Raw genomic sequence first — 15,748 nt, forward strand, 5'->3', positions numbered from 1 at the left:
CCGGTCTAACCACCCTGTGCCTCAGTGGTCTCATCAGTTTAAGTAGGGATAATAATCCACCTGTCCCCCAGAAGTGCCAGGCCCAGAGCTGCAGTGGCAAGGGCCTACCCGCCCCTTATTGGTCCCTGGGTCCCAGCAGGCAGCTCTTGGTGCCTCTTCCGGTGTTTAGCAGAGACCATCAGGAGGCATGGCTCAGAGGCCTGAGCAGATGTGGAGGACACATGAGCACCACCAACTGGCTTGGTCCCTGAGCGTTCCATCATCCCTGGCATGGGAGGTTCCCTGAGTTTGGGAGGAACCCTGCCTCAGTCTACCTTCTGGCTTACTGTGACCCTCTGAGATGCTGGCTTCACAGTAATGGTGCCGGTATATCCAGCCTCAGTCCAAATCACACACAGCTGCCTGAATTTGTGAGGGTTACCTGGGTTTGAAACTGGGGGGCAGTGAGGCTTCCCTTCTCTCCTCCACATTCTGGGCCCTTCCACCCTCAAGAAGAGACCTATCACCAGCTTCTCACCCCTCTACTCCCTCGGCACCTGGGCTCCTTCTGAGCTCTCCTGGTGGAAGAAGGGGCTTTTGTGGCTGTGACAGCCTAGTCCCCTAACCTAGGCTCATGGCCTCCTGGAAGACAGGGAACTCTGTCCCCTTCCCACAGTGACTCTTCCAAGTCAGCGTATTAAAGTCTAAAAAGTCCTGGAGTCAAGGGACTTCTTTGCCCTAGGGTCTCTCCAGAGTCTGGGCACATCCTTAACCACCAAGGTTAACACCAACTTTGGGGAGCATCACTTTAGAGCAGCATGTCTGCCCGCCGGGGGACTCCATAGCTCCTCTGGGGTGGAGTGACAGGTTCATAGCTGCACCCTCTCTCCCAGCACCAAGGGGAGCCTCAAATGTTTGCTGAATGCTGGACAAAGGTTCCAGGCTCTACTCCACAGAGCTCTCAGTGCCCCTCCAGTGTTTCTGGGCAGCGCCCCCTCCCCCATATTCATATCTGTCCTTGCTGGAGGTGGGCAGGTTATAGGGGCTGGGGAGGGCACTGCAGTTCTTACCTTGATGTTGTCCTGCCAGCGGTGGGCTTTCTGGAAGTTCTCTGCAGCGTCGGCCAATCTCTGAGGAACAGAGCACAGGGAGGTCAGAGGCTGAGGAAGACTCATGCCCAGCCCAAGCCTTCTCCATCCCTAGTACTCCCTGGGTCCAGGCTGGCTCACGGACTCCCTTGTCCCATCCTGCCAGACCCTCAGAGATTCCTTGGCCCCAGACCTTCTTCAGCTTGCTGAGAAGGGGGCCCTTCCCCCACCCACAGCTGGGTTCACATAGGACAGGTGAAGCCTGCACAGTGACCTGAGTGGTATCTCCCTGTGACATCTCCATGAGACTCCCTGTACTTTAGCCCAGCCACATCTCCTGCCCACACGATGGCAGGGGGACCCCTGGGATGTAGTAGGCCTCAGGCACTGGAGTCAAGCCCCACTGCCACTCTACCTCCAACAAACCAGTGTCACTCCAGTGCCAAGAGGAGGCCCTCCCTAGTCAAGGGTGAACTGCCACAAGTGACAGAGTGCCTTGCCGATGTGTCATTGTCCCCAGCTTGCTCAGGGCCCAACAGGAGGTACCCCTAGCACACCTCTGCCCACCCAGGCCCCCTACCACTGTCCCTGTCCTGGTTTCTTGAGCCCCTTCCCAGCAAGGCTCTCCAAGCCTTCTCTCCACACAAGCCTGGCCCACCCTTTGGGGCTGATTCCTGCACTCTCCTCCATCATGGCCCCTGTGCCTGTGAGCACAGCTCTGTGTCCTTCTATCCCACACCCTGTTACCAACCACGCCTGGCACCAGACCATGCTGATGTGTGGAGATGTGGCAGGCCAGCCAGCCCTGTCGTCTCACAATTTAGAGGAGGAAACAGGCACAAAACTGGGTAGAACCAGAGCAGGAGTAGCTGAAGTGCTTCTAGGAAGCTTAGTGCTGTGGGAATTCGGGATGTCATGGAGGGCTTCCTGAAAGAGGCATTGGTACTCTGCCACCCTCAGGGCTTGAACCCTGGCTGCCCAGAGATTCTTATTTTGCACCTCCATGGATTCTGTCCCTCTAGGAACTCTTGGAGCTCCTGAAGATGGCCCTCTGGGGCCTCCTGCGGAGCTGAGTGCAGTGAAGTCCTGTTAATCATACTGATGACTTACAGTGAACTGGTCACTTACTGCATACCAAGCCTGCCACCAGGCTGGTGACACAGCATGTGTACCTGTCACTGCTCATGTCTTCCTCAGATGAGGATACCTGGGCAGGGAGACAATGAGAAACCTTTCCAAGGTCACATAGTCTGGGTCAGGCTGGGGCTCTGAGTTTGGCCTTCACAACCACGTTTGTCTTGTTTTTTCTTTTTAGTTAAAAAAATGGTTGTTATTTATTAAAAAAATTTTTTAATGTTAATTTATTTTTGAGACACAGAGAGATAGAGCATGAGTGGGGGAGGGGCAGAGAGAGAGGGAGACACAGAATCCAAAGCAGGTTCCAGGCTCTGAGCTGTCAGCACAGAGCCTGATGCAGGGCTCAAACTCACAAACAGTGAGATCGTGACCTGAGCCAAAGTCGATGCTTAACTGACTGAGCCACTCAGGTGCCCCTGAAAATGTTTATTTTTGAGAGAGAGACAGAGAGAGTGTGAGCGGGGGAGGGGCAGAGAGAGAGGAAGACACAGAAACCGAAGAGGCTCCAGGCTCTGAGCTGTCAGCACAGAGCCTGATGCTGGGGCTTGAACTCACGAACTATGAGTTTGTGACCTGAGCTGAAGTCGACTGTTAACCAACCGAACCACCCAGGCGCCCCTCAGCCACGTTTGTGTTACCCAGCCCATGACCAAGGTCTGAAGGTACATTCCACGATGCCCAGTGAGGAGCAGGGCAACTCTTGTAGAGTAGGGGCTGTGCTTTTCCATCCCTGCCCCATTCCATCCTATGGGTGGAGCAGTGGGGTCCTGCCTCCTGGCCTCCAGCGCTCACTCAGAAGGCCCTGGTCTCTTGGTATTTAGGACACATACTCCCTGTCCATTGGTCCAGGCCTGGTGTGGCACGTGGACCTCAGTGGGGGAGATTCTAACAAAGCCTGTCAGCTGCTCATGATGGGGAAATGGGGATCAGGACCCGGGAGCCCAGTTTTCCTCCCTCCCAGCAGGTAACAGTTGTGGTGGTGGGGTATGGCCTGCAGAGCTGTGGCCTCTGTTGTCTGGGGCAGGATGCCTCTTCTGGCAGGCTGGGCTGACCAACGCCATCCTTACTCCCACTGGGCCTAGCTCCCCCTCTTCCTCCAGCCAAGAGCACTGGATGCTGGGAAGACTATTAGGCTGGGGGTCTTGGGGACAGGGTAGGGAAGTCCCTCTTGAAGTCAAACCCCCTCACTTTATAATGCTGAGCCCTTCCTGGACTCTGATCCCCTCTCTTGCTACCCAACCTGTCTTCTTTGTAGGCTCCATCCTCTGCCCACCTGCTTTGCAGTGCCTGCTTGGGGGGCCCCTACCCTCCTCACCCAGCTTCAGGGACCACAGGTCTCTACTCCTAGATACCTTCCATATCTTGCTTCCAATCCTGACCCCCTCTAAGGTCCTGGACACCTTCCTAGGGTGACCCTCAGGCCCACTAAGCTCATACCATCTCCTCTTGGAATGAGCCCATCCGTCTTGGAATCCCTGCCGCCTATATCTCATCTGTGCTATCACTCAAACCGCCTACTGTTCATCTCCAGCCCAGGCTCTGTCCCTCCCTCAGGCTCTTGTGTCCTCTCTCGCCCTTTGTCATCTATTCTCCAAATGTGGATCTCATCCTGAGGCTACCTCCTGCCCTGAAGCACTTTAGCAGCTTCCCATGGCTCTGCATATAAAAGGCAAGTCTTTCTTGCTTTCCTGAGGGGTGCACTTGCGCTCACTTCCATCCTGGGGCCTCTTCTCAGCCTAAACAACAAACGCCTCTACCCTGACCCCAACTCCCAGGATGGGTGAGGCCCCTGATTCACAATCCTGCCATGTTCTTTTGTAGAGGACATTACTGTGTGACACACATGACACAACACTTGTTATTACTGTTAACTGAGCATCTACTAGGGTGCAAGCTTAGCACCTGGCCTGGACGAGAGGGTATGAGGCCTAGGGACGGCCCCTGGGGCCACACCTTGAGGGGTGAGCCTTGGGCAATCACTTCACGGCCCTTTTCCTTACCCTGTGGCCTGTGACCTTCCCAGGGACCCCAGACCTTTCTTAGAGTGAAGGGCTCCACTGAGGCCACTGCCCTTCATGGGGGATGAGGCGAGCGCAGGGTATGGGAATAACCAGGATCAGGACTCTTGCCTCAGAAAAGCCACAGGGTTGACGGGGCTACAAACACCAAACTGCACCAGTTGAAGTCTCCAACTGGGCCACAGCCTTGAGGGGCTGTCCTCTCCTGCAGCCACCTTCCCTGCTGGCCAGGGGTGCCAGCTCCTTTACCCTCTCAGGGCTCAGCTCTGTCCCTGGGCTTCACAGGCCAGAGGAACATGGGGGCTGCAGGCCCTCTGGCTCCCTAGCTGAGCAGCCAAGGTGAGGGGGGCCTGGTGAGGGAGACCCAGGGTGGGGGGGTTGCCTAGCCCCTAGCTTCCTTGAATCCATGGAGTCCCATAGGCTCGAAGGCCCAGGTCAGCCCGCTGACTCGTGAATAACGGAGTTGCAATAGCCACGGCGAAAGGATTACTTTTAATCCTCGGTAACGATCAAGCCATTATTATTTTTTCGGTGTTACAGATCAATCAGTCCATCCCCGGGCGCTGGACGTGTGGAAACTGCTAAACACACAGGCCTGGTGGCTCAGTAGGAAGGGCTGAGGCAGCAGAGGGCGGGGTGGGGTGGGGTGGGGAGTGGGGGGGAAGGATGGATGGGGGGGGATGGGGGCGGGGGGGGTGTTGGACTAGCTCTGGCTGCTGGAGGTCCCATCAGGTCTGGGGGGAGAGGGGAGAGGGGAGAGGGAAGAGGGCTGGGCCCACCCACTGGCATGCCTGCGGGGCTCCAAGCAGCCATCAGAACCTGACTCCCAGAGCCTTGGAGCCCTGGCAGAGGTTCAAATCCCGGCTTCCTTGCATAAGTGGCTTCCCCGCTGGCCCTCGATTTCTTGTCTGTAAATTGGAGGCGGGAACTGTACCCACTCAGAGGGTGGGTAGGTTCTTGGCAGCCCCCTTGCTCCAACCCCTAGAAGCTGCCCAGAGGGTCAAGTCCCCTGGGAGGTTTCTCTTGCTGGCTCCAAGCACGCAAGGCTCTTGCCCACCTCTGGATCTTCCTCTGTTATCCACTCTTATTGTGTGAGACATGCTCTACATCATCTCCATCAGCCCTATCAGACTGTGTCACCTCTCCTGGAAGTCTCCTTTTGCCTTCACCCAGTCCCTGGACTCCCCTCCCCTGTCAGTCACTCAGAGCCTCGTGCTCCCATCTCCACAGAGCCCACAGGAGTCAGCCCAGCTCAAGGCTGTCTGGGAGATGTACCTGCAGCCCAGCCCCACCCTGTCCTAAGGTTCATTCTCCTAGTGCATCCTTCCCACCTCTCCTGGGTCCTTATGACAAAAGGCTCTGAGTAGGCAGGGTGGGGAAGGAAACTGAGGCCCAGAGGTAAAGACAGAACTACCAAGATCCCTGCAGGGCAGGGGCAGAAGTGGGCCCACAGATTGGTCCCACGTCCAGGCTACTGCCTGTCTGGGGGAGATATGCTCCATTCTCATCCCTCAGCCACCCACAGCCTTTGGTCTTCTGCTATTAGGCCCTTGCACATTCTAATTCCACCTTGTGCATCATCACGCAGACTCCTCAGGGGGTTCACACCCTCACCATTGAGGTGTTAGTTTAGGCCTCATTCTCCTAACCACTCCTTGACCCCTGCCAAGCCCCCATCTGTCCCCATCACATCTCATCTGCTTTCTTCCTTGAGTTCCGAGCTTGGTGAGGACTGCATCTGGCAGCTGTTAAGTTTACAATAACCTGTCCCCTTGCACACAGTAGGTGCACAATGAACGTCTGCTAACTCAAGACCAGAGTATCTCTGAACTTGGCTAGAGACCTGGGCTTGAGCCTGGCTCTGCCAGACAGCTGTGTGACCCCACATGTGTGATTCAACCTCTCTGAGCCACTTTTCCTCATCACATTGTGGAGGGTTAGGGCTGCCTATCAGGGTAATGCTGCTGCAAAGTTGCTGATGGTGGCTTGCCTGGCCCGAGATGTCCCCATCGTGGCCAAGGCGTTGGATGGAACCATGGTGGGACTGCTGAGCAGGGCTGCTCACAGCCAAGTCCATCACAATAACAGCAGGCATTTCAGAGGCAATTAGCAGAGAGTTTCACTTAACAATCAATTTCTCTCAGCTCTGGAAACTATTCTTACAGGAAAAGGCAAAAAAGAGGAGGACTGGTGGCGTGCCTGGCTGGGGACAAAGCTCGCCTGAGGAGACACCTTCAAATTTCACTAAGTTAAACATCTTTCCATTGCCGCAGAGCCAATGGCCACAGATGAAGGGCCTGGAGTCATGGTGGGTGCTCCTCTGAGGCCAACAGCTGGAGGGTCCAGCCTCACTGCATGCTGGGAGGGGCGGGGCTTGGGTGAGACAGGGCTGGGGCCTCAGGCTTCTCTCTCCTCTTTGAGGGCCCACTCCTCCCCCAATTTGGGTGTGCCCCCCCCCCCCCCCCCCCGCCCTGCTTCTCCAGGGCATTCCTCTCACCCCAGTGTTGGCCTAGCCTGAAAGGGTCTGGGGAGCCACTGCCTATCAAACAGGATTTGTTTCATGCAGCCCAGAGGGAAAGGTTGTATGAGGTGTTTGGTCTTAATTAGTTAGAGCTACTCCCTCTTCCAAGAGGATACGAGAGGCTTAGGATAAAAGGCCCTGAACCCATGGGGAGTGGGATATTGAGATCTGGACCACTGAGGGCTGAGCCCGGCAGAAGCTGTGATGGTTGGGGGTGGGGGGGGCTTTGAGATGGATGCTGGGGGCAGCAAAGTCCTAGCACCAAGTAGATGCCTTGGAAACACTGCCAGAGGGTTGCAAAGAAGGTAATGGTGATAGATGACACTAGACATGACCCCTGGCACCTACCTTGGGCCAGGGCTTCACTGACTGTGCAGTTAATCCAATGACAGGTGGAAAACTGGGCCTCTTCTTCACCCTCCCCATTCCATCCCTGGCAAGACACCGGAGAGGTGGATTCTTCTGTTCCCCTGCCTTTTACAGGTGAGGGCACTGAGGCTCAGAGCATTAGTGCCACTACCCCAGACCCCTGGTGGGGAAGTGGTAGAGGGGGCATCAACCCACGTCTATAAGCAGCATTGGACAGTGAGAACCTCAGGGAAGGACCAGGCCTGGCCACATGAAGGCTGCTGCTTGGGCTGTTCCCCCCGCCCCCTCGCCTCCAAGAGTGATTCCTTTGTCCTTTCTTCAGGAGAGTGGATCAGTAACTGGCCTCCCAGATTCTGCTTTGAGCCCACCCTCCAACCTTGGAGTCGCTGGACCCAGACCCCGGGAGGGCGTAAGGACCAGGGTGTCCAACAGCCCCTGCTCAGCCCAGCACTGCCACCTCTGCCACCCTGCTTCCCTCCCTGCCTGTGGGCCCTGTATTAGCTCTGTATTGTGCACTGATAGATACTAAATACAGATTTCCAATTTCCAGAGCTGTTATGGTCTAATGAGTAAATAATATACATATTTAAAACTGTCTAAAAACATATCTGCGTAATTAAAATATCTGCATAATAATGAAGCAAGATGCAGCCTAGCAAGGAGGAGCCTGAGCCCCAGGGCTGACAATAGGGGTAGATGTGCAGGTGGGGTTGGGGTTCATGGCCCTGTGGGTCTCTTCCTTCCTGCTACCTTGGCCTGAGTGGGCCTTTGTCCTTCTGTCTACCATCTGCTCCAAGTGGGCACATCCACAGTCAGGAACCAGGAGACCCCAACCTGGCCCCATCCTTGCACAACTTGTGGCTTAGGGGAGGCGCACATGTGGACGGACAGTGCCTGCTGCCTGAGTGATGGCTGCCTCAATGACTCTTTGACTGCCACCATATGCAGCACGTGATGTGCTCAGGGCTTTATAGACACAGCCTCACTCACCACGACATTCCAAGGGCAGGTTCTGTTCTGATCCCCCATTTTTCTGGGTTCTGAGGGGTGGAGAGAAGCACACCAGCCTGGGCAGAGCAGGCTGCCCAGGGTCCATGACTTAACAGACAGCAGTTGATTGGAAGCAGTTGCCTTCCTGTCAAGTGTACCGCTGACACTAGTGATCCCTGGGCAGGACCACACTTGGCCTTGACTTCCCATCCTCTCTACCCCTTCCCTCCCAAGTCCCTCCTTCTGTCTCTCCTGCATCTGTCCACACTGGACACACCTGGCCCCTCTCCCATGACACATCTGACCTACCCTTTCTGTATTAACCAGACTTACAGCTGAAAGATAAAAAACAACCACCAAAATAATGAAAAACAAACAAACACTCAAACCTCAGACCAAAACTCCAGCAACCAAAGCTGCAGGGAAAATGACAAACACTCCTCCAAGCGAAGGGCGCCTCAGGGGAAAGCCATCAGGTGAGGCCTGCGCTGTTGTTGGCAGCCAACGGGCCCCCTGACCTTTTCCCTCACCAGCTGCACACGTCCCCCATGAGTTGATAAAAAAATTAGTAAAATGGATTTTTTTTCTTAAAAAAAAAAAAAAAGGTCAGAATACATGTACCAGGAAAAAACTCATTCAAGTTGTGTGGTTCCCCTGTGGAGGGGCACCCACCTCTCCACCCCCAGGCCTGGGCTTGCTTGCTCTCTCTGGGCATCTTGGGCTTGGTTATCGATTCCCATGCCTCCTTGGTCCTGCCTGCAAGGGCAGCTTGTGTTTTAATTTCCCAGGAAAAACAGGAAGAAGTGAGGGGTGGCTTGTGCTAAAAACGGAGATGGGGTTGGGGAACTTGGTGTCCCAGAGGCCTGAATTTCAGACCAGATAAGATTTTCTGGGACATCCTGGGTACCCAGGGAAGGTCGCTGTGTTGCATTTTGCCTGGGAGGATTTTTAAAAACCGGACATTAAAAAAATGTTTACTTATTTATTTTGAGGCAGGAGACGGGCAGAGAGAGAGGGAGAGAGAAAATCCCAAGCAGGCCCCATGCTCAGCGTGGAGCCTGACACGGGGCTCAATCTCACGACCATGAGATCACAACCTGAGCTGAAATCAAGAGTTGGATGCTTAACTGACTGAGCCACCCAGGTGCTCCCTAAACTGGACATTTTAACATCAGGAGTAAGAGGCCATGTAGGAAGAGTAGGAAGGAAAGGAGGTGATGTGGCACTTTGGTGAGGACATAAATTCTGCTGGCTTCACTGCTTTAGCCTTTTAAGGGAACTATAGTCAGTATAGAAGGAGTTGGGTCCAATGGATCACACGGCAGGATCCAAATGTGTCCACTGTGAACAGGGAAAGGGGCCTCTGTGGCTGGACAGAACACTAACAGGGGCCAGCTTGAATTTACAGAGCAGCTGTCAGGAACTGGGGATGAAGCCCACCCTCAGGAAATTTCGGCTCTGGTGGTGGGCTGCTTCAGGAGGGGACGAATGTGACCCTGGACAGCCTTGTGCTGAGGGTAATCGGATGGGCCTGGCTCTTGGGGCCCTGCCCTGCCCAGTCACTGCTGCTGCTCTTGGGTTCCCTGACAGGCACCTGTGAGAGTTTCCCTGATGAGGAATAAGCCGAGAGACCCAATGCACAGGTCAGAATTTGGGCTGTGGCCCCAGAGCCTAGTCATGGGCAAGCACCTTGCCCCCGAGGAGCTCATGCTGAGGACTGGGCCATGTGGACTCCAAAGCTGAAGGGGCTCCTTCCAAGGTACTGACCCACTCAGCACAATACCTCATGGGGCTCACATGGGTGAGAATCCACCAACCTAGCTGGCACCCCCTTAGCCTCCAGCATGAAACCTGCACATCTCCACAGGTGGATCAGTCCCTGGTGAGCCAGGTAGAATTTCTCATAAATTTTCCAGTTTTGTCAGGTTTCCTCCCTCTGAATGATGGTCCAGTGCAATTCGCCAACATTTGGTTTTTTTTTTTTTTTTAATGCCTCTAAAAACACTTGCAGAGAGCACCAGGTGAGGATGTCAGGCCCAGGGCTGTTGGCTACTCTCCGTTAGAGGAGATGGGAGACATGTCATTTATCAATGTGCACCACAGGACATGTCGCTGACTCATTTCCCTCATCAGGCCATGTTCTGGAGACAAGCATGTATGGGCATGGGTGTTGTGTGCATGCCTGGGTGTAACAATGGCCCTGCTACAGAAGCTGGGAGGCTGGAGCTCCTAAGGCTTGGTGGCTGGCCCAGTGCATTATTTGGGAATCATAACCTTCATCTCTTAGGACCTGTTTCTCACCTGTATAATGGGGACCAGAATCCTGCCTGGACCCTCCCAGGGCCTTGGGGATGGGGATGGAGAACAAGGTATGGACAGAGAGCAGGACTCTGAGCAGGATGCAGACTCACTCTGGGTATCAGAGATACAGCCCCAATTCCGACATTGCCTCTTCCCTCAGCTCATCACAGGGACCTCCCGACTGCTCCACCACAACTTGGATTCTCTCTTGGGCCTTCTGACCTTGGCTTGACCTGACTTCATTTGAAGCTCATGCCAGTGGACTTTCCCTTCCCTCAGCATCGCCTTTGTCCACTGGCCCCCCTGCATCCTGCCTGGCCTCTAGCCCAACTCCGTCTCAGGGAGGAGTCGAGGGCCCATTTGCATGTCCTACTCAACCAACTCTACCCAAGCTGGGCCATCACTTCCCCCAGGCCATCCGTTGGAAGCTGCTCCTCTCCAAAGCCCCCTACTCCCATCACCTCCCTTTTCTTCTGACCAGACCTTTCCAGAACCACCTCCAATCCAATTTCAGACTCTTACCCAAGCTGCTTAGCATAAGCTAATCCTCCCCAGGCTCCCACAACTTCAGGCCTCCCACAAAGTCCCATTGTCCCCTGCCCTTCCTGTTGTCACCCTTTACAGGGACTTGTGTGGCCTGGCCTTGCCAACCTTGTCACTCTCCCACCACAATGACCTTGAGCTCTGCTCTCTTGCCACACTTAGGTTCCCTACCCTCGTTTGTGTTGTACCCTAGGCCTGGACTGCCCTTCCCTCCCTGTCTCCTTCACCTGCTGCTCCTCATCCTTTAGGGGTCACTGCTCATTCACCTCCTCCAGGCAGCCTGGTGCTCCTGACAGGCTGGTTTCCAGAATTCCCTGTGGTACTGCCATCACTCTTTTGTCTGATGCCCACCCCTCCCCCCATATGTGGTCTCTTAAGGGCAGGGACATGAGTCATGGATGTGTGTGGTCCCAGTGCTGGGGGCAGGCTTCCACCTAGGTCAGTGGGGTTAGGGGTAGATCAGGAGGTGCCCTTAAGAGACCTGCTGGCTTAGAGGCCATAGATTTCCCTGGTGTGGGGAGCAGAGACCAGGTCTAGCCTGGTCTAGAAGCAGCATTGATGACAGAGCACAGGGATTCCAGATGGGGTAGAGGTAAAGGCATGGGCAGAATGAGGCTGAGTACAAGCCCCACTGGGCACTCCGTGTAGAGGGGTCAAGGGGTTGCCTCAGGGGTATGAACTGAAGATGTCTGCTTTCCGGGACCCTGGCCTCACTCTGGAACTCGTGAGAATGTCATCCACCAGTCCCATCCCAAGTCTGTGATGGCATGGTTTGGAAACAAAAGCCACTGAGGCCTGGCCAGAGTGAGAGGCTGGGTGGTGGTGGTGACGGGCCGCTCATCTGGCCACATCAGTCAGGAGTTGGTCCCCCTGCTCTGGCCCCAGAACAGTGCATTCTCCTGACATGTTCCAACATCCTCCTCCAGGAAGCCTTCTTAGATGTCTTTACGCCCCACCATGGCTCAGGGACAGGACATGGGAGGGTAGTGGTTCCAGTGGGAAGAGGTTGGTATGACCTTCCCTCTTTCATGTCAATAAATGTTTATTAAGCACCTACTGTGCACCTTCTCTCTTTCATGTCAATAATTGTTTATTAAGCACCTACCTGTGCTAGGCTAGGTCAGCGGGCAGTACAGATGTGGCCCTGCTCTCATGCAGTGTGCCGTCCATAAGTTCTTCTTTATATACCACCTATCTTTCCACTGTAATTCAGTCCCACTGTCCTGAACACAGAACTTGGTAGAGGCCTCTATGGTAGAGGTAGTTTCATGGGCTAGCAGCTTCACTGGCAGAATTAAGGGGTGCGAGGAGACCTCTCTGTTATGAAATGTATTTCCATGTAAAAACTGAGCCTGAGCGCCCGCCACCAACAAGAACAGAGGAGCCTGAGCCCCTGCCTGTGAGGACAGCAGAGCCCAAGCCCCCATCCAGCCACCATGCTCCCTTCCCATGATGTTATTTTTATACTTTTTCCTAAAACACAGTCTGAACGGGCCCTTCTCGACTCTATTAACATTAGGAATCTAATCAGTAATCAGGCAGCTCATAATTTTCTGATTAGCTCTGATTAGGCCCAACCTTGGGGGGAGAGAGAGTGGGACAGTGAGAAGGGAGGTGGGGCCAGTGGGGCACCAGGATATGCCTGAGGGGGCACTGGCTGGGCTAGGGGTGGAGGGCAGAGGGAAAGAGCCTCTTGCCCTACTGTCCTTTGTCCTGGAAAAGGGTATACGGTGGAATCTTGGGTTGCACTGGGTCAGAAAGGTTGCAGGGATCAGAGAGCAGGGCAGTAGGAAAGGGGCCCCTGGCCCACCCTGCAGCAGGGACCCCAGGGAAAGTTGGGCCTGGACTTTCAGAACCATGGACAGAGGCAGGTGGGCTTGGCAGGGTGGCCCAAAGGGCCAGATTTGGGGATCTATATGGGTCCTATCCTGCCTAGGGTCCCCTGGGGTTACATCCCAGTAATGATCCCAGGAGTTGCCTTGAGTGATGGTGACAGTGACAGGATGGGCATGCTCAGAGGGCTGCAATGTGTGACCTTCACATGGAGAACTGGCCCTGGCCACTGGTGCTGAGCACACCATAGGTAAAGCTTGATGATCATCACTTTCAATGTAAAGACAATGAGGCTGAGGGTCTTACTGTACAGTGGGGAAGCCAAGGCCTGGAGGGACCACCTAGGTGATGGTACCAGTTAGGGACCAAGCCTGGGTGTGTACTGAGGCATCCCTGGTCAGCCAACCCTTTCTTCTGCCTGAGATCTGTTTGTCACTGGATGGAACCATGGTGCTGGCCAAACCAGATGTCCTAGACCTGAATAGAACCGGACCTCTGGCCTGTCCCTGGTCTTGGCTGACCATGAAGTCTCCCCACTTCCCACCCTGCTACCATCCACTGGCCTTCCCCATAGGCCCAGACTCTTCTGAGCCACATCCTGGAGCCCCAGTCAGGTCACAGTCAGAGTGGTCCTGCCTTTGCCCCTGGTCTGGAACACCTCTTGTTGGACACAACCATCCAGGTGACCTCTGATGAAATGCATGAGCCCTGCTGAAGGAGCCATGCACAGCTAATGCCATGCAAATTGGTACGGAGGCAATCAGCCTGACTCTACAAGCTGCCCCACCGGCCGCAGGCTGGCTCATTGTCTTTTCTGTCAATTTGCATCTCATTACCCAGAAGGCTGTGTTCGCTAGAGGTTAAAAGAAAAAGAGAATCAAGCCTCTCTGCATCCTGCCTCCAGCTAGGGCACAGTCTACATGTGGGACAGGGCTGCCTGGAAGATTGCCCCATGAGGTCCGCTCCACAGGGAGCCTGCCAGCCCTACCACTCCCATCACCACCACAATTACCCCTGCTGCCACCAGAGTGTTACTCCCATCACCACCATCACTGCTACCTCCATCATCACCACTGATCCCCACTTAACCACTGCCAACATGGTTTCATCACTCCTACCACTGTTACCCCATCTCTACTGCCAATGTTCTCATCAGCTGGCACCACCACCAATGTCACTCCCATCATGACTGCCAAAGTTCTTCCCATCACCAATCACCACCACCATCACTACCTTCACCTCCATCATCATAGGCACCAACACCATCACTGTCACCCCCACCATTACCTCCATCGCCGCCACCACCACCACCACCACCATCACCACCACCTCCACCACCACCTTCACTACTGTAACCATCATCCCACTGGAGCACCTCTGCTAGCACCTCACATTGCCTCATGATCACCACCTGCCCCACCACCTCTACATCCCTCAGGAAGTCTGGTGAACAGGCAGAGACTACTGACTCTTTACCTTTCTCTGCCCATCACCCTCTAGCATCATGGGAAAGTTAGAGAACCTGTAAACAAATGATCCAGTGATCAGAGACCTCATAAATCAACCACTTGAACTCTGGTGCTTATAACTGGGTGTCATAGAAAGGAAGCCTGCAAGGCCAGGGGGCAGGGTAAAGATGCTTGCTTCTCTGACAGAGCCCCTGGAAGACTGGGGCCTCATTTACTCCCCTGGTCAGTGGCCACCACATCCCAAAGGGCAGAGCCAGGAGCTGTGTGTGTGACATGGTGACTGACTCCTTCTCTGAACCTTGGTTGCCTCATCTCTAAAATGGGCCTTCTAATAGTCTCGACCTCATAAGGCTGTGTGAGATGAGTGTAGACCATGAGAGAAGAATACTGAGAATTCTGGAAGGTCACATAAAACCTGTGGGCAAGGAGTGTAGTTAGATCAGGTTGGGAGGGCTTCTGGGAAGAGGGAACAGCTGACCAAACTTGAGACAAGGTCAGATGGATGGAAGAAGGGAGGAGCCTGAGCAGGGCCAAGTTGTGGAGGTGGGAATGAGTGGGCTTCTCTGTGGGGAGAGGACAGTCAAGACCAGGGCAGCTGATGAAGCCTTTGCTCCTCCTGAGCCTCCCTCCATCCAAGGGTGTTTGTGGTCACAGTGTGGCTGAGCTTCTTTCCTCAAGGACACCATGATTTGCACCTTGCTTCATACACATAATCCCTCTAAGCCCCACGGAGCTCGATCACTATTCCCATTCTACTGACAAGGGTGCCAAGGTGGAGAGATGAGCCTAAACTAAGACAAAATAGGGGGTTCCTGCAGAGGCTACCCAGAAGAGTAGGAATCAGAGCCAGATCTTTCTATTCCGGCCATCATTCTGCTGGACGTGGATGCCTGAGACCCGACCTCATCACTGCCTACTAGCTTCGGTGGCAGCAGCATGGGCACTACCTGGGACACAAAGCTGGGCCCTGGCAGGCCCTGGGGGCAATACTGGGGGCTTGGGAAGAGCTGACAGGCAGACAAAGGCCTGGAGGTGGAGGGTGGGGTGGTGGGCACAGCCTGGCTGCCAGGTGGAAACGCCCAGGGTAAAAGCTGCTCTGAATACTGACTGCATCCCGCTGCTGCAATCAGCCTCGACACTTGGTTATTATGAGGAGTAAAGGCGGCCGGCGGGACAGCTGGAGCCTTGGCGACAACATTTAAGGCGTTTGTCAGAGCCATGGGACACGGGCTGCCAGGCGCTAATGGCTTCTGCTTGCTGCTGCCAAGCGAGATGAGGGCGGGCAGGCGGAGGCGGCCTTGCTCCTGCTCGGGCCCCATGCCCACCTCATGCTACACGGCTGCTCCACGACAGGTAGGGCCCACCTGGGCCTTCCAGATGCCTAGCAACGGCCAGAGAGCCACGGCACCAGCTGGGGAGGGTGGGATTTGCGGCCATGCAGCACATGCTGGCATGTTTGGGAGGTTATCTTTCTCACCTCCATTCAGGCTCTAGCCCCTC

General features: G+C 54.8%; 1 protein-coding gene across 12 annotated transcripts in view; it reads right to left on the minus strand.

Annotated features, from left to right (window-relative positions):
- CACNA2D2 (calcium voltage-gated channel auxiliary subunit alpha2delta 2) overlaps positions 1–15,748 on the minus strand; it is a 142,572-nt gene that overhangs the window by 29,759 nt on the left and 97,065 nt on the right. For all 12 annotated transcript variants that reach the window (XM_053897860.1, XM_053897854.1, XM_053897853.1 and 9 more), the window contains exon 4: positions 1,050–1,109. In XM_053897860.1, the coding sequence (XP_053753835.1) occupies positions 1,050–1,109 (60 nt within the window). The remainder of the gene's footprint in view (positions 1–1,049; positions 1,110–15,748) is intronic.

The sequence above is a fragment of the Panthera pardus genome, unplaced genomic scaffold, assembly GCF_024362965.1.
Source record: "Panthera pardus isolate Hobbes unplaced genomic scaffold, ASM2436296v1 HiC_scaffold_8, whole genome shotgun sequence".
Classification (NCBI taxonomy): Eukaryota; Metazoa; Chordata; class Mammalia; order Carnivora; family Felidae; genus Panthera; species Panthera pardus.